The 23,355-nt window shown below is 38.8% G+C and overlaps 1 protein-coding gene across 3 annotated transcripts in view; it reads right to left on the minus strand.

Moving 5' to 3' along the window:
* Sbf2 (SET binding factor 2) overlaps positions 1-23,355 on the minus strand; it is a 417,940-nt gene that overhangs the window by 11,737 nt on the left and 382,848 nt on the right. For all 3 annotated transcript variants that reach the window (XM_076846869.2, XM_076846870.2, XM_076846868.2), the window contains one exon: positions 1,935-2,061. In XM_076846869.2, coding sequence (XP_076702984.1) covers positions 1,935-2,061 — 127 coding nt within the window. The remainder of the gene's footprint in view (positions 1-1,934; positions 2,062-23,355) is intronic.

Here is a 23,355-nt window from a genome sequence, read left to right on the forward strand (position 1 = left end):
TCTAGGACACAAAATTATCATATCAAACAACTATGATCATCTTTCAATACATATCAAATTTCTATTCACTTCATTTTATTTATTAATCTTTTTCTGTGTGACAGGAAAGCAAATATCCTTGACCAGTTTTCCAGAAGAGGAAACTGAGGGGTTGGAGAGTGGACTTTTAAGGTGAGATGAAGTAGTTTCCCCAGTGTCCCAATCATTTTCTGCCTTAGTTTGGCATTCTCCTCACTGGGCCAGTGGTTGTTCTTAACCTTAGCAGCACATGGGAGCTTTAAAAAGCTGTTGGTGTCCAGTCTCCATCATCACAGATTCTGATTCAACTATTGGGAAGTGCTGCCTGGACACTGGGAGTTTTAAAAGTTTCCCAGGTGATTCTAATGTTCGGTTGACTCTGAGAATCAGTGCAGTAGGCTTTGTTGCTTTCTTAATGAAGAGAGTCATAATCCACAGAAGAAGGTTTTGGCCACATCTGCATGTGGCTAAAGGTAATATGCTACTAAGCTTAATTTAACAAAACAAACTACCTTATTTAAAAAACCAAAAATCAAAACAAACTATTCTGTACAACTGTACTTTACTCACAACAATATTAAAATATGTTGTTCCTTTCAGTGATAAGCTGAGTGACTGGTGACCCCCTCAGTCACACAGATCAATTGGCTTAAAGACCAGGACCCATGCAGCTGTAAACTAGCTGTAATGAATATCTTTCTAAGACATGGTTCTTAAGAAATTTTGTTTCTTATTGTGATGTGAGGAATGGCAATTCCATGAGTCAACAAAGGTCTGAAAGTATAAACAGGATAGGAAGTGGTCTGACCAGTGTTGTCTCCCTTACCAAAAGTATGAAATATCATACTAGACAACTGTAATAAGCACACCCTGGAAAACAGTATTTCATAATTTCAGATTTTAAACTGAGAACATCAGTAAATATTTTGTCACTAAGAGTCCTCTTTGTGAATATTCTGGTACATCTAATGTACTGAATATCGCCTTTTTTTTTTTAGTCATGTGTATTTTCCCGGCTCCATAACAACAAAAGAAGAATATAAAATCCCCTTGGGAAATGTTTTCACTGGGGCTTTCAGAATCTACTTTGTGCTAATACTATAACTGTTACAAATTATAGTAATGATAGTGCTAGTGACTGGGCTAAGACATTTACAACTCTTTCCTCATGTTATCATCATGGTCCTAAAGGGTGGACTATAACTGTCCCCATTTTAATGATGAAGAAGGTGAAGCTCAGAGACATACCCAATTCCCCCAAAATACACAGCTGGTAATTGGCAGCAATGGAATTTAACCCTGGTTTATTTTGTTTCAGAGTTCCCAGTGTTAGCTGTTATTCAAACAGGTCATGTAACCCTTCCTATCAAAGTGTACCACTGGAAGAAAAAACTGAGTCAAATATTTTTCCTAACATGGTATCACTTAGAGGTATCAAAATAGTAAGCAGATTTAACTTTACAAAGGTGCTACAGAGGAATGAGCATCTGCTGTTCTGTTCTGTTCTGTAAGAACTAACACAGACCACAATCTCAGAATCTTGCAGTTGTTCATATCCACTCTACATTGGTAGTTTGTAGTAAAACCCTAACTCCTAACTGTCTCATTTGGGAGTACTTACATCATTAGAGGTTTTTTTTGGGGGGGGGGGCGGGGGCACCAGGGATTGAGATCAGGGGCACTCAACCACTGAGCCACATGCCCAGCCCTATTCTGTGTTTTATTAGAGACAGAGTCTCATTGAGTTGCTTAGTGCCTCACCATTGCTGAGGCTGGCTTTGAACTCATGATCCTCCTGTCTCAACCTCCCGAGCAGCTGGGATTACAGGTGTGTGCCACCATTCCAGGATTAGAGTTTTCATTAAAAACATGCAAAACTAATAAAATGGATAGAACAAGGACATATAAATACGTACCATGCTCTAATCTTTCATAGTCAGAATCCAGGAGAAATGTCTTAAAACGATTAGATACATAGTGGAAGGCCAAGAACTTTAAGTAATAGAGATTGAATTCAAACTCAGCTGGATACTGGTTGTGAACCTGAAACAAGGCAAGAAGAGTAAGAATCAAACAAAACAAAAAACAAATGCCTGCTGAGATCATCATTGGGTTATTCATTCAATAAATGAATCTCCACTATGGGCAGAGATGGGAAGCAGGTGCTCTTCTGGGCATCTACTATGTGCCAGCCACCAAATGAAAGGTTTTATAAAAAATCTTATTTACTTTTTGCACCATTGTAGGACAGGCATTACTGCTATCATTTTACATTTGAGGAGGCTTGGGATCAGCAAGATTAAGTTACTCAATAGTAACTACTGAGTCCAAATGGGAATCGTGATTTGCTATGTTTCAAGTCTGTGTCCACTTCCCACTCTACACCATGAGAGGCATGCTGACAGAAAGTAATGTAAGTTAGAGTTCTTGCTTTCCAGGCATTTGTGGTGTTATAGTATGAAATGTAAGAAAAACTGTATTTCAGAATTTTGGTAATGAGAGAACTGGGAAGAGAAAGTGGTGGCTTAAGGGGAAAGTAAGAGATATTTTCTAGACAAAAAACAAAAACAAAAACAAAAACAACAACAACAACAACAAAAAACGTGTGCAACTTGGAAGGAGCCAGTAGAGAGAACAATTTTAGAGAAAGAGTTAATATAATAACCGAGAGAGTAAGGCCCTGGAAAAGCAAGAATGAAGAGGCTCAGATATAGGAACAACCTTAGAAACAAGGAGGGATGGGGGAGTAGGTAAAGGTATGTTCATATGCCAAAGGAAGCGGGAGGAGCTTATGCCTTTTAACTTTATTTTTCATTTGTAAATTAGGCAGCAAGGTCACTGGACACAGGAGCAAGGACAAAGGAAAGATATGAGAGAGAGAGGGCAAGGCAATGTTTGGAAGTCACTGGGTCACTGTATGTCTATAGCATATTTTAGACCAGCTATATTCAGATCTATGGAGCCTTCTTATATTGGCAGAAGGCAGGATAATGACCTTGTGACACTCCCTGGTCCACTGGGTGATCTTGCTGCTGCAATGTTCAAACAATCTCTCATGATCATCTGAAATTGGTTAAGTTCCAATCATAATTTTGCTTGCTTAAGAGTTATTTCAAATGAATAAATGTTAGCTTTCCTCTCCATGTTTAATTTGGCCATACAGACCCACATGCAATCAGCTGAGGTGAGCAGCCATGTGTATAATATGTTGATTGTCCAACAGAACAGTAGGCATTTTAAATAATGATGTGGATTGATTTATCAAAGTTTATCATCTGATTAAAAACCTAGTTTTCTGTGATGAGCAAAGTATTTTTTTTTTACAAAATTTTCTTATTGGCTTTTTCATTAATCTAAAATTTTAGATTAATGTAAGCAATGTAAAAGAAATTGATTTTTAGGAAGATTAGAGAGTCTGCAACCTAGGCAACAGGCCTGTACACAGTGAGGCTGTTTCCTGGCCTGGTTCTCCATGGTTGAGTAGTGTGTCATCCTCTAGACTGTTAGAATTATAAACATCTGTATTGAGTTTTCTCACCAGTGAAAATGAAGGGATTAGATATCATGGGTTTCCTGTGATTATGGTATATGAGCAACAATTATAAAGTCTAAGTACACTTGAAGAGTTTGTGGTTATAATTAAATAAAACTTAAGTCAATCTGGCACATTTAAGGTTCAACATTATTGCCCAGCATTATCTCTGGGCATAAAAATAAAAATAAGTGGTTATTAGGATTAGTAATACTTTCTTCTATTTCCATAAAGGAAAAATAAACACAAAATATTTTCTTTCCTTGCTTTGTTAGATGTTTGTATCAACTGTCAACCATGTCCTTTAATACACAATTCTCATTCAAATGCTTGCCCCTATTGATATACAGGTACACTAGAAGATAGCCCTGGGTTAGAACTCCACTTGGCCTAGTTCTCTGGTGTTCACTTCCTTAAGAGGTGCCCAGACTCAAGTCTCCCCCTAACCTATCCTTTACTGCAATATAAAGCTTTCTAGTTTGAGCTCCTTGTTTGCAATCAATGGTCATCTTCCATGGAGCCAGTGTACACATGATGGAGAGGGGGATGATCAGATAGTGGCAGCCCAGAAAGATAAGGAGACACGGCAACTGAAGATGGTACTTGGCTGCCAATCATCTGAGAGGAGAAATCTACAGTATACTCAGGCAGGGTGCACTTAAAGGACAATTGCCCCCACAGTGCCTGGAATAAACCTGCAGTTAAAGCCAGCCCTCAGATCATCGTTTCTGGGGAAGAAGAGTTCAGGGTTTTTTTTTCTATTGACCTAGTCTACAATTAGTTCTAGAAACACTTATAAAACCTTTTTAAACTAAGCCCCAAATAACACTTTTCTCAATGATTATTTCCATAGAAACCTCTTGCTTCACAACTGTGTCTTTTCTTGTTGGTTCTGATAGTTAATATGCTCAGGAAAATAATTTTAAAAACTCACTTCTGAAGTAAAGTAGAATGGAAATGATAATGAATGTGACCTTAAGATGAACCTATAGGCATTTCAGGGATCATGTTAGGACCACAAGCCTCCTCTACAAGTAGAAAAAAACCTCTTTCACAGACCACTATACTGAGGATTGGCCTCACCACAAACCCTGCCCTCCATAATTATGTCAGAGAGGTCACTTTTCTGAAGCCTCTGGTACTGCCCCTTCTAGGATTGGAATTGGTACTTAGCATCAAGGGATAAGTGTTTGTTCTTGTGTGTGTGCCACAGGGGAGCCTGCAGTTGCTAACTGCCTGGGATTGAAAAAGAGATAAAAAGAAAAATCTACCCCTAAACTGAGGTTCATGGCCCAGTCTACCAGAAATGGAAAAGAAGATGCAGAACAACTTTGTTTTTTACTCTTCAGCAACAGTTGAAGTAAAAAGCATGTGAGAATTTCTCCAGTGGAAAAAATAAGTCAGATGTGCCTGGATGCTGGGTTGATTAGTACCCAGATACCACATTTGGAATGTGATATTAAGAAATAAGAAATTTTTTGAGATGTCTTTCTACCATAATGCAGGGAGAAATGAAGAGCTGATTGAATTCATAAAATGAAATCTGGTGGCTGGATTTCCAGTAAGCAAGAAAAATCACTGTGTCTGTTTAATCCAATATCCTAGGCACTCAGTTTGTCTAGTACATTGGCTTCTTTTCTTCCTTGTCAAGTGGGACAAATGTACTCTTCTGCTGTACCATACCAGGTGGTATCCAAAAAGGCACAGTCCATAATATGCTGATGCTGGAACTGCACTGATTATTTAGTATTATTTTAATAGAAGAAAGGGAATTAGACCAGAGACAATTTTCTCTAAGGACTTATGATATATGGGTAGGTGATTAAGAGTTTAGAAGTTTGTTTACCACAAGATACTGTTTTAGTAGTAAATAGTATTAATGAGGTATAAGTGACATATAATAAACTATATTTAATGTGTACAATCTGGTAAAGTTTGACATATATAGACACAACACAATCAAAATAATCAACATGACTCCTCAAAACTTCCTTGTGGGGGGGCTGGGGTTGTGGCTCAGCGGTAGAACACTCGCCTAGCATGTGCAAGGCCTTGGGTTCGATCCTCAGTACCACATAAAAATAAAAAAAATAAATAAAAAATTGTATCCAACTACAACTAAAAAATAAATATATATAAAAAAACTTCCTTGTGTCCCTTTTGCCTCTTCCTGTACTCCCTCCTCCCTAGGCAACCAAACACTGGTTTGATTTTGCCACTGCAGGTAGGTCTGCACTCAAACTTTATATAAATGGAATTGAAAGTATGGATTCTTTTTGTCTGCCTCATTTTACTAGGAATAATTATGCAGGATCCAATCACATTGTTGGGTTATCAATAATGCATTCCTTTTTATTTCTGAGTAGCATTCTACTGCATAGATATACCACAATTTATTTATTCATTCTCCTGTTGGTGGACATTGTTTTTTCCCCCCAGATTTTTGGCTTTTTTTTTTTTTAATTGATACTGGGGATTGAAACATATCCACAGCCCTTTTTATATTTTATTTAGAGACAGGGTCTTGCTGAGTTGCTTAGGGCCTTGCTATGTTGCTGAGGCTGGCTTTGAACTCACAATCCTCCTGCCTCAGCCTCCTGAGCTTCTGGGATTACAGGTGTGCACCACGGTGCCTGGCAGATTTTTGGCTATTATAAATAAAACTGCTAAGAAGAGTTATGTTCAAAAGTCTGATTAGTATGGTTGGTGTATGTTTAACTTTCAAAGAAAAGGCCAAACTGTTCTAAAATAGTTCCATAATTTTATAATTCTTAATGGTAGTATTATGGTCAATTCTTCATATCCCTGAAAAAAACTTTGGTCAGTTTTAAAATTTTCATTCATTAAGAAGAATAGATGTGTGGTGGTATTCTGTTACAATTTTTATTTCCTAACAAAGAACAATGTCAAATATTTTTATGTGTTTATTTCTCATTAGTCCATTTTTATTAAGTCAGTAGAGATGTTTTGCCCATTTGGAGAGAGAGGGAGGGGGGGGGAGGGGGAGAGGGAGAGCGAGCGCCTGTATATAAGCATGCGCAAGCGCGTGCTTTTGCGCTTGATTGTTTTCTTAATGAGTTTTGAGAATTTTTTATATATTCTGAACACAGTCCCTCGGCAGATATAGCTTTGCAAATGTTTTCTCCCACTCTGTGATTTGTCTTTTCATTTTCTTAAGTGATTTCTAAAGAATACGTTTTTAACTTTCACAGTCCAATTTATCAATTTGTTCTCTTATATTTTTGCTTATCCCTAGGTTACAAAGGTTTCTTCCTGTGTTTCTTCTAGAAGTTTTATAGTATTTTTGAATAAATTTTCTTAAGGTGCTAGGGGAATCCCCCTCACCCCTTGGAAATCCAGTTGTTAGGATACCATTTATTGAAAAGATATCCTTTCTTCACTGATTGCTTTTCTATCTTTGACAAAAGTAACAGTTCACAGATATGTGTTGAGTCCATTTCTGGACAAACTGTTTCATCAATCTAATTTACACCAATGATCAAAATTTTGATTACTAAAACTTTATAATCAGATAGTGCTAGTCCTTTAATTTTATTGTTTTTCAAAGTTGTTTTGGCTATCCTAGGTCTTCTTTATTCCCATGTGGATTTTAGAACTAGCTTGCCAATTTCTATAAATAGCTTTTCCGAGACACTGGGACTACACAGATTGTTTAGGTAAACCCTACTGTGGAGAAGTGACATTTTAATAATGTTGTATCTTCTACCCCATGAAAAAGAGATATCTTTTGATTTAAATATTTTTAATTTCTTTCAGGGATGTTTTGTAATTTTCAGTGTCCAGGTCCTTAACATATTTTGTTATATTATTCTGTGTTTTTCTGATGCTATTGTAAATAATACTTTTTTTCTTTCTGGTGCTGCTGGGGAGTGAACCTCAGGGTCTCACATGTGTTAGGCAAGTGCTTGGCAAGTGCTCTACCACTAAGCTTCATCTCAAGTTCCATGGTACTGATTTTTAAATTTCAATTAGTCATTGCCAGTATGTGGAAATATAATTGATTTTTGCATACTGATTATGTACTATAGCCTTGTTGTGCTCACTGATTCTAATAATTTTTTTCCTTGTAGATTTCATAGATAATCATGCTGCCTATAAATAAAGACAATCTGATTTTCTTCTCAATGTAGATGTCTTTTATTATTATTATTTTTCTTGCCTTAGTGCTTTGTTAGGACCTTCAATATAATGTTGATTAGAAATGGTAAAGCAGACATCAATATCTTCTTTCTGATCTCAGGGAAAAGCATTCATTGTTTTATTGTAATGTTAGCTGTACGTTTCTAAAAATACATATTCTCTATTACTTTGAGGAAATTCCCTTCTATTCCTAGTTTCCTGAAAAATTTTGTTTAAGAAACAGATGTTATATTTTGTGAAATGTTTTTCTGTAACTAATGAGATGACCATACCATATGTTTTTTTCTTCTTTTTAAGTTTAATTACATTTATTGACTTTGAATGTAAAATCAACCTTGCATTCCTGGGATAAACCCCACTTAACTGTGGCATATTATCCTTTTTATATACTATTTGATTTGATTTGCTAAAATTTTGTTTAGAAAATCTGAATGTGTCTATGATCATCGGGGACACTGATCTACAGTTTTCTTTTACTGTCTTTGTCAGGTCCTAGGTAATGCTGGCCTTATGGACTAAGTTGGGACGTATTATCTTTGCTTCCATTTTCAGGGAAGAGACTTTGTAGAAGTGCTAGTATTTCTTTTTTGAATGCTTAGTAGAATTTATCACTGAATCTGGTCTTGGACTTTTCATTGTGCAAAGATTTTAATTTCAGTTTCAACTTTCTTAAGATATAGGCCTATTCAAGTTATGTCTTTTTTCTGGAGTAATTTGGATAGTTTGTATCTTTCAAGGAATTTGTCTATTTTATCTAAATTGTTTGTTTTTGACATAAAGTTGTGGAGATGTCATCTTTCTCATTTTCAAAATTGGCAATTTGTATTCTCTTTCTTTTAGTCAGACTGACTAGAGGCTTATCAATTTTATTGATCTGATAGAAGAGCTTTTGGTTTCATTACTTTTCTTTACTATTGACCACAAGATTTCTAGGGCCTAATGCAAGTGAGTTTCAAATAAATTTAATCTTATCATTATTAAAAGTTGGGAATGACAGGCATCTAAGCCAGAAAATGCTTTTGTGTGTGTGTGTGTGTGTGTGTGTGTGTGTGTGTGTGTAGTGCTGGGGATTGAACCCAGGACTTTGTGCATGCGAGGCATGCTCTCTACCAACTGAGCTATATTGCCAGCCCCCAGTAAATTAATTCTATATAAGCATTTCCCTAAGATGCTGAATAGAGTTTTAGGCCTCTCTGAGGCACTATCTGGATTCTGTTGCTCAAAAATAATTTTCTATTTATCTTGCTGAAGACAGAGAGGGAGAGAGAGAGAGAGAGAGAACAGATTTAAAAGCCTAAACTGTGTGAGGCATTTTAGTTTTATTTTCCAATATGGAGTGAAATCTGCCAGTTTTTATATAAGAAGTGAATCTAAAATGGAATTTGGAAAATCATGAATTTATAGGGTCTTATTTTTTTGCTCATGTGCCATTAAGTTTTTGTAAAATTTATTTATTTACTTTAAAATATTTTTTTTTAGTTATAGATGAACACAATATCTTTATTTTAGTTTTTTATTTTTATGTGGTGCTGAGGATTGAACCCATTGCCTCACGGGTGTGAGGCAAGTGCTCTACCACTGAGCCACAACTCCAGTCCAAGTTTTTGTAAAATTTAAAAAGGCTCATGAAAAGAAGCTATGACTCTAATCCCAGGAAAGGTTAATGTTTGGGGAATAACATATGATAAAACAGGACTCTGCTTTGAGGTATTAGAAATATTAAGCTGTAAGAGACACTATGTAGAATGGTACCAATATGTGGAAAACTGTGGGTATGGTTCAATGCACTAAAGAAAAATAATTAGCTAATATTAAATTTTGTTATTTCACAGATTAAGATTTCACATTATATTGTAGGAATTCTGAGGCACCTACATATGAAGCATGAATAAGAAAACAACTTTTAAATTGAACCTGATTTAATTTTCTTTCTAGAAGTTAATCAATGGGATATAAGTAGGAGCAAATCACTTGCTAAGTGATATATTCTTAGAGTCTTAATTCAAAATGCAACCAACCATTCTCACCTATTTATGAGCAGACTCTAGAAGCCTATGGTTGGCCTGTGGCTTACAGTAGTACAGTTTATGTAAAAGTTTGCATCATCAACAAGCTATGGTCAAGACAGGTTTAGACAAGTCATGCCAGTGTAGAAGTCAGTCAGGGAAATGAATAATGTGTTCAGAAAACTATTGTACTATATTGTGACTTCTAAAATTAAGGTCTAAAATCTACCTGAATTTTTGTGCTTGGATCAGATTTATTTTTTTTTATGACAATGCTATTTTCTTAACACAATTTATCAAAAAGATAAAACTTTCTATACCATTTTGCAGTGCCAACATTATTAATCATGTCCACAAAAACATATTTAGGTGCCTCAGAATTCCTACAGTGTAAATTGGCATAATGTTGTAATTCTTTTGGTAAGATTTATATTAACAATCTCTAGACTCAATCGTAATTACATTTGAATACCAAAATCTATATTTTGCCTCTAATTGTAGCAGAAAGGTTTACCTAATTTAAAATAATCAGATGATTATTAAAAATATATATAAAATTCAGAAAGAAATTTTAACTTTGCTTTTGCTTTCTTGTTTCTTTAAAATATAAGATGGCAAATATAGGTACCTCAATATAGCTAAGTCAGATATTCAAAGAAGTAAAAAATAAAGAATATAATTGAAAAAAAAAAGATTTAACATTAATTGGGCACAAAGTTGCTTTTGGATTACTTGGATTACAAAAATAGTGCCAGTTTTCAGTTGAATGGGAATCAGGCAAATGCCAGGAACACTTGAATATATTGTATATCCATCGGCTGCAGCTACTTGGCCAGTATGAATGGATAAATTTTAGAGCAACAATCTCTGTGGAGCAGCTTAGCTGCTCAAACATGAGCTCATAAGGAAGACTTCCATACTCAAAAGGCAAATAGCTTTTGTCTTTGGAGTAGGAACTTGTACACTGCTGGCATACAGAAATCACATCACCAAGCCAGGCTAGAGTGAGCCAATTTACAAACTGAATAAACTTTGCAGGCAAGTCAAAACTGTTGTTTTGTAGGAAACAGCAAAAGTTCTAGGATGCTCTCAAATTTATACTTGAATGTTGAAATAAAGAGATTGCTTACTCACTTCATGTTTCCATTCATATTATATACATTTTCCCCTTTGATATTGTATTTTAAAAAGAAATTTTAGGTAAAAACTTCATTTTTTATATTCTGGATGTATTTTCCTTTTGAAAGATTTGGCCAAACTATTCTAAGAAAGGAAGCATCCTGTAGTGATATCTTTTGAGCTAAGCCAATTTCTTTTAGAAGCAACAAAAAAATCTGCCAGATGTTGCTATTATGAAATAGTGATCTAGCATTTAAAATTCATCTGACACCTGGATATACTGGCATAAACAATGGCTTTTTATATGATGAGGCAGTTCTAATTTAAGATCAGTGCTTCATCTGTTTTCTTTGTAACTTTATTAGTACTAATGGACAAGTCTAGGCACATGTCCATGGATTGCCTTTTGGCATTCAGCATGTTAGAAATGGTTAACAAGCTGGGAACATATTCTACCCAAGGACAGTTTCGCTTGCTGCAGTGTAATTCTGAACTTATTATTTTTTAGTATTGTTGGACTTGGCTCCATTTTTTGTGTCCCTGAGAGACTGAGGACAGCACTAATGTGAATTATCTGGCAGAAGCCAGAATCATGTAAAGCACTAGTGTTCACTTGAAAGGTATTCAAAGAAGGCATTTTCTAATGCCTGAGACCAGTATGTAAGCAATGATGAAACACTACCTTATAATTAAGTCTGCACTATTTGTTAAGCATAGACTTCTTAGGTTCCTCTGTTTTCAAATGAATAAACAATCCCTCTTCAGCACAAAATAATTTGCCTAACCAAAGCTGATAACCATTGCAGTGAAGCATCCTTAAAATACTGCAATTAAGATCACTTTTGTCATGACTTGTCTGCACCTAAGTTAGTATGTATGAGGTACCAAGTCAAAGGAGGGTTCAGGCAAATTTTTTAAAAATTAATTTTGATTATAAAAATATTTAATTCAGTACAATTGGAACTGAAATCCAATATTGCTTATGAAACATTTATTTATAAAATCTGAGCTTTTGGGGCTGGGGTTATAGCTTAGTTGGTAAGAGTGCTTGCCTCGCATGCACAAGCCCTGAGTTCAATCCCCCGCACCACACATATGCACACACACATGCACGCACACACACACAAAAGCCAAAATGGATTTAGTCTAATTCTTTTTTTTTAAAATATTTTTTAGTGGTTGATGGACCTTTATTTATTTTATTTATTTGTATGTGGTGCTGAGAATCTAACCCAGTGTCTCACACATGCTAGGCAAGCTTGCTACCACTAAGCCACAACCCCAGCCCCACCCCACCCCGTCTGATTCTTATTAAAATAAAAAGTCTACATGGATACTTCCACCTGCTATTCTTCTCAATGACTTTATGCCTCCGAGTCAGATTTATGGGAGATGTGACTCTGATGTTTCCTCATTCGGTTTCTGTTCCTACATTCTCTTTAATTATAAGCAGCTTATTAAGGCAAAGACCCTAAAAGAAAGTTGATGGTTTCATCTAGTGTTCAATTGATTTATCAATGATATGATCTCAAGGCAAGGGTAAAAATGGATTGTATGTACTTATTCAGAATCTAAGCCTCAAATAAAAAAACCTTCTGAAGAATTTCAAGGGAAATATTGATGAGGTATTGACTTCATTGTTATATTTAAACTGGATATGAGGAAGAATGATCCTTTAGGAAATGTGAACCCATTGAAGGTTTTTGTTTGCCCTGAAGATTTTTGCCCTGGGGAATAATAGTACCTGAGGTTTCAGAAGATTACATTAACAATCTGACTTAGGATATTTTAGATGGTCTTGATCAAGGGTGTTGAAAATATGAAGAGAACTTGTAAAATTGCATTAATATACTGATAATACCTATTTACTGTTTGTTATATTCCAGAGACTGAAATTATGCTGTGTAAGATACTAGAGGTGTGAAAACTAATATGACAAAGTCCTTGTACACAAGACTTCTCAGTCTAAGTAGAAGAAAAGACATGTATACAAATAAATACATTATTTTTTAGTCTTATAGATGCTACCAAAGAAGTCTGTATAAGACTCATCAGGGGGAAAACCAACATGGCAGCCGGTGAGGAAACAGCACTCTCAATATCTCCACATTAACGGGATCAGAAACACTCATTAAAACAGCTACATTCTACCTACTGAGGATCATCTAGCAAAATTCCGTTGAAAGAAGACCTGCCGAGAATTAGTAAGTTTATTAGACGTGACAGTTTGCCCCAGACAAGTGAAACTTGACCGGCGGGCGCAGAGTCCAATCCTGCGGCCACCGGCGGCTTCTGCAAGCGGCAGCCGGCCCAGAGCAGTGCGGCAGAAGGGTCCCCGCCCGGCCAGCAGACAGCTTCCGCCATCCCGGCTACCCTGGCGGCCCCGCTCTTGCCCTGCAAACAGCCACCCCGCCCGCCTGGTTCTTAGCCACACGGCTGCAGCCACCCGGCTTTACAAGCGGCCCCCGGCGGCCCCGCTCGGCGAGAAGGGTCCCCGCCCGGCCGGCAGACAGCTCCCGCCATTCCCCTCTGGCTCTGCAAACAGCCACCCCGCCCGCCTGGTTCTTAGCCACGAGGCTGCAGCCGCCTGGCTTTACAAGCGCCGCCGGCGGCCCTACTCGGCGAGAAGGGTCCCTGCCCGGCCGACAGACAGCTTCCGCCATCCCGGCTACCCTGGCGGCCCCGCTCTTGCCCTGCAAACAGCCACCCCGCCTGCCTGGTTCTTAGCCACGCGGCTGCAGCCACCCGGCTTTACAAGCGGCCCCCGGCGGCCCCGCTCGGCGAGAAGGGTCCCCGCCCGGCCGGCAGACAGCTCCCGCCATTCCCCTCTGGCTCTGCAAACAGCCACCCCGCCCGCCTGGTTCTTAGCCACGAGGCTGCAGCCGCCCGGCTTTACAAGCGCCGCCGGCGGCCCTACTCGGCGAGAAGGGTCCCTGCCCGGCTGACAGACAGCTTCCGCCATTCCCCTCTGGCTCTGCAAACAGCCACCCCGCCCGCCTGGTTCTTAGCCACGCAGCTGCAGCCACCCGGCTTTACAAGCGGCCCCCGGCGGCCCCGCTTGGCGAGAAGGGTCCCCGCCCGGCCGGCAGACAGCTCCCGCCATTCCCCTCTGGCTCTGCTAAGATAACAATGCAAAGATACAGCGCTACGGATTCTGCAGGCTCCCGCCAGCGGTGCAAATACTGTACTCAGAGCTGAATTCTGGGCTTGAGACGGGGAAGGAAGCCATCCAATTCGGTTCTCCACATCGGTCAGACCACAGAGGAAGCCAGCGGCCACCATCTTGGAGAGCTGACGTCATCATCTCTGTTTTTTTTTTTTTTTTTGACTGATCACAGCTCTTTCAGCTATAGATCAGCGGGGAAAACTTAAGGGCCCCTCCCAGCTCTCCTGTGAGCGCAATAGCCAGACCGAGGGCGGCACGGGGGCCGGCGGCAGCCGCGGCTGCGGTGAGGGAGCCGGCGGCAGCCGGGGCAGCGGCACGGGAGCCGGCAGGAACCGCGCGGCGCGGGACTCCCAGCTACCGCTCCCACCAGTGCTGACAACTGAGGTCTCTTGCACCGACTCGCCTTGGCGTGGGACTCACGGCTACCGCTCCCACCAGTGCTGACAACTGAGGTCTCTTGCATCAGATACGGGGGCGTGGCTACCAGAAGGTAAGCAAATTTGCTGGGGGTTCTCAGCCCCAAGCTCTACAAACTTAGGGCCTGAGGGAGGCAAACAAGGAGAGTGTGCCCAGGCACTAATGAAACAGCTGCTCCACGCGTGTGCAAGGTAGGCGGAACTGTGACCACCGACAAAACAGGCCCAGTGGACTGCCAGACACATCGCTCAGATTGGGGGAGGGGCAGAGCCGCCGGGCGCCTGCAAGTTACGCAGACCTGCGAATCACCAGCAGATCAGGCCCAGCAACCGCGGAGCGGCAGAGCCACCCCCGGGCCTGCAAGGTAGGCGCACTTGCCACACACCAGCAGGTCAGGCCCAACAAACTGCGGAGGGGCACAGCTGCCCCACGATCCTGCTAGGTAGGCAGTACCCTGACCACCAACAGAACAGGCTCAGAGGACGGCCAGACACATAGCCCGCCCCGGTTGGGGGAGGGGCAGAGCCGCCAGGCGCCTGCAAGGTAGGCAAACCTGCGTCTCACCAGCATATCAGGCCCAGCAACCCGCGGAGCAGCAGAGCCACCCCCGGGCCTGCAAGGTAGGCGCACTTGCCACCCACCGGCAGGTTAGGCCCAGCAACTCTCGGAGGGACACAGCTGCTCCACGCACATGCAAGGTAGGAGGAATCGTGACCACTGACAAAACAGGCCCAGTGGCCCGCCAGATACATCGCCCCGGTTGGGGGAGGGGCAGAGCTGCCACCAGCGCCTTTAAGGTAGACAGACCTGCAACTGACAGAACAGGCCTAGTGGCCAGCGGAGGGACAAAGCCGCTGCTCACGCCTGCAAGATAGGCGGACCTGTGACCACCGAAAGAACAGGCCCATCAAAAGTACAGGCACAGCGGCCTCCCGGCGTGGTAGACACATTGCCTCAATTGGAGGAGGGGCAGAACCACCGCCAAAGCCTGCGAGGGAGACTTTGCAGCTATACAAGAGCAATATAAATATATAGGGGGAAAAATCAATAACACAACAGTTTCACCAAGCAGAAAGAAACGCGATCAATATGAAAAGACAAGGAAAGAAAGGACCACAAGCAATGCAGGTCAACTCAACTTTAGAAGAGGTAATATCTGCAGCAGATGGAATGTCAGATAAAGAATTCAGGATATACATGCTTCAGATGATCTGGAGTCTCAAGGAAGACATTAGACAGCAAAATCAGACAATGAAAGACCACTTCGACCACTTTGACAATAAATTACATAAACAAATCCAAGAAGCAAAAGATCAATTATACAGGCAGATAGAGGTTATAAAAAACAAACAAACAGAAATCCTGGAAATGCAGGAAACAATAAACCAACTTAAAAACTCAATTGAGAATACTACCAGCAGAGTAGAACACTTAGAAGATAGAACATCAGACAATGAAGACAAAGTATTTCAACTGGAGAAGAACATAGACAGCTCAGCAAAGCTGTTAAGAAACCATGAGCAGAACATTCAAGAAATATGGGATAACATAAAGAGACCAAACTTAAGAGTCATTGGGATACAGGAAGGTACTGAGGTCCATACCAAAGGAATGAGCAATCTATTCAACGAAATAATACGATAAAACTTCCCAGACTTGAAGAATGAGACAGAATCCCAAATCCTAGAAGCCTACAGGACGCCGAATGTGCAAAATCATAAGAGATCCACACCTAGACACATTATAATGAAGATGCCCAACATACAGAATAAGGAGAGAATTTTAAAAGCTACAAGAGAAAGGAAGCAGATTACATTTAGGGGTAAACCAATCAGGATAACAGCTGATCTTTCAACACAGACTCTCAAAGCTAGAAGATCCTGGAATAACATATTTCAAACACTGAAAGAAAAGGGGTTCCAACAAAGAATTGTGTATCCCGCGAAATTAAGCTTCAGGATGGAAGATGAAATTAAAACCTTCCATGATAAACAAAAGTTAAAAGAATTTGCAGCTAGAAAACCATCTCTTCAAAACATCCTTGGCAAAATATTACAGGAAGAGGAAATGGAAAATATCAATGAAAACCAACAGCGGGAGGTAGTACAGTAAAGGGGGGGGGGGATAATCAAAGAGGAAAACAAACCATGTTTAGTAACATAAATAAACAAATATGGCTGGAAGAACAACCCATATCTCAATAATAACCCTAAATGTTAATGGCTTAAACTCACCAATTAAGAGACACAGGCTAGTAGAATGGATCACAAAACAAGACCCAACAATATGCTGCCTTCAGGAGACGCATTTGATAGGAAAAGACATACATAGACTGAAGGTGAAAGGTTGGGAAAAATCATATCACTCATATGGACTTCGGAAACAAGCAGGAGTGTCCATACTCATATCAAATAAAATAGATTTCAAGCCAAAGTTAATCAAAAGGGATGAAGAGGGACACTACATACTTCTTAAGGGAACCATACACCAACAAGACATAACAATCATAAATATATATGCCCCAAACAATGGTGCAGCTATGTTCATCAAACAAACTCTTCTCAAGTTCAAGAGTCTAATAGACCACCATACAATAATCATGGGAGACTTCAACACACCTCTCTCACCACTGGACAGATCTTCCAAACAAAAGTTGAATAAGGAAACTGTAGAGCTCAATAACACAATTAATAACCTAGACTTAATTGACATATATAGAATATACCACCCAACATCAAGCAGTTACACTTTTTTCTCAGCAGCACATGGATCCTTCTCAAAAATAGATCATATATTATGTCACAGGGCAACTCTTAGACAATATAAAGGAGTAGAGATAATACCATGCATCTTATCTGACCATAATGGAATGAAATTGAAAATTAACGATAAAAGAAGTAAGGAAAAATCATGCATCACTTGGAGAATGAACAATAGGTTACTGAATGATCAATGGGTTATGGAAGACATCAAGGAGGAAATTAAAAAATTCTTAGAGATAAATGAAAACACAGACACAACATATCGGAATCTATGGGACACATTGAAAGCAGTTCTAAGGGGAAAATTTATTGCTTGGAGTTCATTCCTTAGAAAAAGAAAAAACCAACAAATAAATGATCTAATACTTCAACTCAAAATCCTAGAAAAAGAAGAGCAAAACAACAGCAAAAGAAGTAGAAGACAAGAAATAATTAAAATCAGAGCTGAAATTAATGAAATCGAAACGAAAGAAACAATTGAAAAAATTGACAAAACTAAAAGTTGGTTCTTTGAAAAAATAAATAAAATCGACAGACCCTTAGCCACGCTAACGAAGAGAAGAAGAGAGAGAACTCAAATTACCAGCATACGGGATGAAAAAGGCAATATCACAACAGACACTTCAGAAATACAGAAGATTATCAGAAACTATTTTGAATCCTTATACTCCAATAAAATAGAAGATAGTGAAGGCATCGATAAATTTCTTAAGTCATATGATTTGCCCAGATTGAGTCAGGAGGATATTGACAACCTAAACAGACCAATATCAATTGAGGAAATAGAAGATACCATCAAAAGACTACCAACTAAGAAAAGCCCAGGACCGGATGGGTATACAGCAGAGTTTTACAAAACCTTTAAAGAGGAACTAATACCAATACTTTTCAAGCTATTTCAGGAAATAGAAAAAGAGGGAGAACTACCAAATTCATTCTATGAGGCCAACATCACCCTGATTCCTAAACCAGACAAAGACACTTCAAAGAAAGAAAACTACAGACCAATATCTCTAATGAACCTAGATGCAAAAATCCTCAATAAACTTCTGGCGAACCGGATACAAAAACATATCAAAAAAATTGTGCACCATGATCAGGTAGGATTTATCCCTGGGATGCAAGGCTGGTTCAATATACGGAAATCAATAAATGTTATTCACCACATCAATAGGCTTAAAAATAAGAACCATATGATCATCTCGATAGATGCGGAAAAAGCATTCGACAAAGTACAGCATCCTTTATGTTCAAAACTCTAGAAAAAATAGGGATAACAGGAACATACCTCAATATTGTAAAAGCAATCTATGCCAAGCCTCAGGCTAGCATCATTCTGAATGGAGAAAAACTGAAGGCATTCCCTCTAAAATCTGGAACAAGACAGGGATGCCCTCTCTCACCACTTCTGTTCAACATAGTTCTCGAATCACTGGCCAGAGCAATTAGACAGACGAAAGAAATTAAAGGCATAAAAATAGGAAAAGAAGAACTCAAATTATCACTATTTGCAGATGACATGATTCTATACCTAGCAGACCCAAAAGGGTCTACAAAGAAACTATTAGAGCTAATAAATGAATTCAGCAAAGTGGCAGGCTATAAAATCAACACGCATAAATCAAAGGCATTCCTGTATATCAGCGACAAATCCTCTGAAATGGAAATGAGGACAACCACCCCATTCACAATATCCTCAAAAAAAATAAAATACTTGGGAATCAACCTAACAAAAGAGGTGAAAGACTTATACAATGAAAACTACAGAACCCTAAAGAGAGAAATAGAAGAAGATCTTAGAAGATGGAAAAATATACCCTGTTCATGGATAGGTAGAAGTAACATCATCAAAATGGCGATATTACCAAAAGTTCTCTATAGGTTTAATGCAATACCAATCAAAATCCCAACGGCATTTCTTGTAGAAATAGAGAAAGCAATCATGAAATTCATATGGAAAAATAAAAGACCCAGAATAGCAAAAACAATGCTAAGCAGGAAGTGTGAATCAGGCGGTATAGCTATACCAGACTTCAAACTATACTACAGAGCAATAGTAACAAAAACAGCATGGTACTGGTACCAAAACAGGCGGGTGGACCAATGGTACAGAATAGAGGACACAGAAACCAATCCACAAAACTACAACTATCTTATATTCGATAAAGGGGCTAAAAGCATGCAATGGAAGAAGGATAGCATCTTCAACAAATGGTGTTGGGAAAACTGGAAATCCATTTGCAACAAAATGAAACTGAATCCCTTTCTCTCGCCATGCACAAAAGTTAACTCAAAGTGGATCAAGGAACTTGATATCAAATCAGAGACATGGCGTCTGATAGAAGAAAAAGTTGGCTATGATCTACATACTGTGGGGTCGGGCTCCAAATTCCTCAATAGGACACCCATAGCACAACAGTTAATAACTAGAATCAACAAATGGGACTTACTCAAACTAAAAAGTTTTTTCTCAGCAAAAGAAACAATAAGAGAGGTAAATAGGGAGCCTACATCCTGGGAACAAATCTTTACTCCTCACACTTCAGACAGAGCCCTAATATCCAGAATATACAAAGAACTAAAAAAATTAGACAATGAGATAATGAATAACCCAATCAACAAATGGGCCAAGGACCTGAACAGAAATTTCTCAGAGGAGGACATACAATCAATCAACAAGTATATGAAAAAATGCTCACCATCTCTAGCAGTCAGAGAAATGCAAATCAAAACCACCCTAAGATACCATCTCACTCCAGTAAGATTGGCAGCCATTAGGAAGTCAAACAGCAACAAGTGCTGGCGAGGATGTGGGGAAAAGGGTACTCTTGTACATTGCTGGTGGGACTGCAAATTGGTGCGGCCAATTTGGAAAGCAGTATGGAGATTTCTTGGAAAGCTCGGAATGGAACCACCATTTGATCCAGCTATTCCCCTGCTCTGTCTATTCCCTAAAGACCTAAAAAGAGCACACTATAGGGACACTGCTACATCCATGTTCATAGCAGCACAATTCACAATAGCAAGACTGTGGAACCAACCTAGATGCCCTTCAATAGACGAATGGATAAAAAAAATGTGGCATTTATACACAATGGAGTATTACTCTGCATTAAGAAATGACAAAATCATAGAATTTGGAGGGAAATGGATGGCATTAGAGCAGATTATGCTAAGTGAAGCTAGCCAATCCCTTAAAAACAAATGCCAAATGTCTTCTTTGATATAAGGAGAGTAGCTAAGAACAGAGTAGGGACAAAGAGCATGAGAAGAAGATTAACATTAAACAGGGATGAGAGGTGGGAGGGAAAGGGAGAGAGAAGGGAAATTGCATGTAAATGGAAGGAGACCCTCAGGGGTATACAAAATTGCATACAAGAGGAAGTGAGGGGAAAGGAGGAAATATATAAGGGGGAGAAATGAATTACAGTAGAGGGGGTAGAGAGAGAAGAGGGGAGGGGAGGGGGGAGGGGGGATAGTAGAGGATAGGAAAGGCAGCAGAATACAACAGACACCAGAATGGCAATATGTAAATCAATGGTTGTGCAACTGATGTGATTCTGCAATCTGTATGTGGGGTAAAAATGGGAGCGCATATCCCACTTGAATCAAAGTGTGAAATATGATATATCAAGAACTATGTAATGTTCTGAATAACCTACAATAAAAATTAATTAAAAAAAAAAAAAAAAAAAAAGAGTTGCTGTTTGAACCTACAAGGCTTTTTGGCGGCTCAATTATTTGTGCCCAGCCAGACAAATGAGACTATTACAGAAGTTCAACATGAAGTCATTGCTTATCTTTATCCAACCACAAATATTTTCTTCTCTTCCCATTCTTTTGCTTCTCATTCTGTTTCTTCAGTGAGATTTCTACTCATCCAAGAAATAAAGATTTAATAACAAAAAAAGCAAAAAAAAAAAAAAAAAAAGAAAACTCACATATGTATATTTTTAACAACTTATTTTCTTAACCATGGATAAAATGTGCTAGATTTGGTCTTAATATGTATGATTTTAGTCATCACTAATTTTTAAGTCTCTTTAATATAAATTAAACTTAATATTATCAAAAAAAAAAAAAAGACTCATCAGGAATATAAATGAGGGAGATCAGTGAAAGGGTCTAAGAATACTGAATGGTCTCCAAATTTCTCCCTCATCTATTTGCCAAAGGAATATGAAAAAGGCTAATAATATTCAAACAGAAAACAAAGATACTATTAGCTGCAAAGAGTTTAGAAGTATAAATTCAACTGTGTTATCAATGCCCCCAGATGCTGCTTGGGCAGATGGATTAAAATTATTTAACAGGTCTTTTCTCTCTCTCTCTCTCTCTCTTTTTTAAAATTTTACTAAAATACATGTTTGTGTATATATGTATATACATGGATCCAAAAAATGACTGGAAGAAAACATTCATATTAATAGTAGTTCCCTGAGTGATTGGATTATTAATTTTTGTGTTCCTTTTGTCTTTATACTTTTCTGCTTTTCCCAAAGTTGTTTGGTTATAATGTTCTAGTATTCTGGATTTTCCTCCTGAGTCATACAATAAGCGTTTTCCATATTGTTGCACTCTTGTCAAAACCATTTTAATGAAATCACAATAATATGTTCTGTAGAATTACACCAGTTACTGAAAGGTCTCTTAAAGATAGGTAGGCTTTTAGATGGATCCTTCTTTCTTTCCCTCTCTTCTTTTTTTCCCTTCCTCCTTCTAAATATAAACAATGCATTGCCCCTCCATATATTTATTATTTTCATAAAATGTATTTCCAAAGGTGAAGTTATATTAATCACAGAGAGGGTTAGGGAAAGAATAAACTGGAAGCTGAATGTTGCCCATTCCTTCTTACCCCTAGACACTGCCCATTTTCAAAGTGCTAAAGGCACTTTTCTAACACTGTTTCTTTCTTTCTTTTTTCTTTTTAAAATTTTTTTATTTCTTTAACAAGCAAATTGGAGCAAGCAAAAACATGACTTTCTCTGAGAGTGTTGTGTATGTGTGTGTGTATACATGGGGGTGAGCAGGAATGGAAAATCAACTGTTAATGGGTACTCCAAAATTGTGGTAATTGCGGCACAATTCTACAAATATGCTAAAAACTACTGAACTGTACATTTCAAATAGATAAACTGTATAATTATAATTAAAGTTCAATAAAACTGTTAATTTAAAAATCAAATGATTAATAGAATAAAAACAAACAAAAACATAACCATATGTCAAGAGACTAGTTCCATTTCTGGTTTGTGAGAACACTTTTACCTTTCCTTCTAACAGATACTTGAGGCCAATGTATTTCAAAAAGTCATGCCCAAATCTATTAATCTACCCCTGGGGTTGTGGTGAAGATGAAACAAGACTGGAAATGTCAACTTTTTTTTTTTTCCTAAGCAAATTTAGCTTTCTGTTTGAAAATCCAGTGCCAACTAATTCTTGAGCTCAATCCTGAGCAAGCTCCACAAATAGGTGTCTGTTATTGACGGGCCTGGGATGAAGACAGGAGGGCACCTATAGTGCTTACCTCTCCCTACCCTCACTGAGTTTCACTGGATTACATGTATCTGGGTTTTTCTCTGTTTTCTTGATTAGTCCCAATGAGGTTGCCCTGTAGAACTGAGCCAGTATTCTCAAACTCTAGAAGCCTGCCTGGCTGGGCCTTCATGATTTCTTGAGAGATTAGCCTCTATCTCTGATGTTCCCAGGCACAAGGTAGGGCCCTTTGAAACTGGCACAGAGGCTGGATTTCAGGAAAGTCACTACCTAGAAATTTTTGCTATAACTACTCTATTCAAAACTGTACCAAATGATCCCAAGTTTTTTCCCCTTCTTTGGAGATGTAATTTAAGAGTGCTGACTACTTCATTTGGGGGCCAGCTCAACAGCTAGTTCAGCAGACCTACTTTCAGAATCAACTGCTTCTTTTCCTTCTTCATTTTTAAGAAGATTTCAGGCTGGGCACAGTGGCACACACCTGTAATACTAGCAACTCAGGAGGCTGAGGAAGGAGAATTGCAAATTTGAGGTCAGCCTCGGCAATTTAATGAGATCCTAAGCAACTGAGACCCTGTCTAAAAATGAAAAAAGGGCTGGAGATGTAACTCAGTAGTAAAGTGCCTCTGGATTCAATTTCTAGGTCTCTCCGTCACCCAAGACTTCAGTATATCC

This window comes from Callospermophilus lateralis, chromosome 2, assembly GCF_048772815.1.
Source record: "Callospermophilus lateralis isolate mCalLat2 chromosome 2, mCalLat2.hap1, whole genome shotgun sequence".
In the NCBI taxonomy this organism is placed as follows: domain Eukaryota; kingdom Metazoa; phylum Chordata; class Mammalia; order Rodentia; family Sciuridae; genus Callospermophilus; species Callospermophilus lateralis.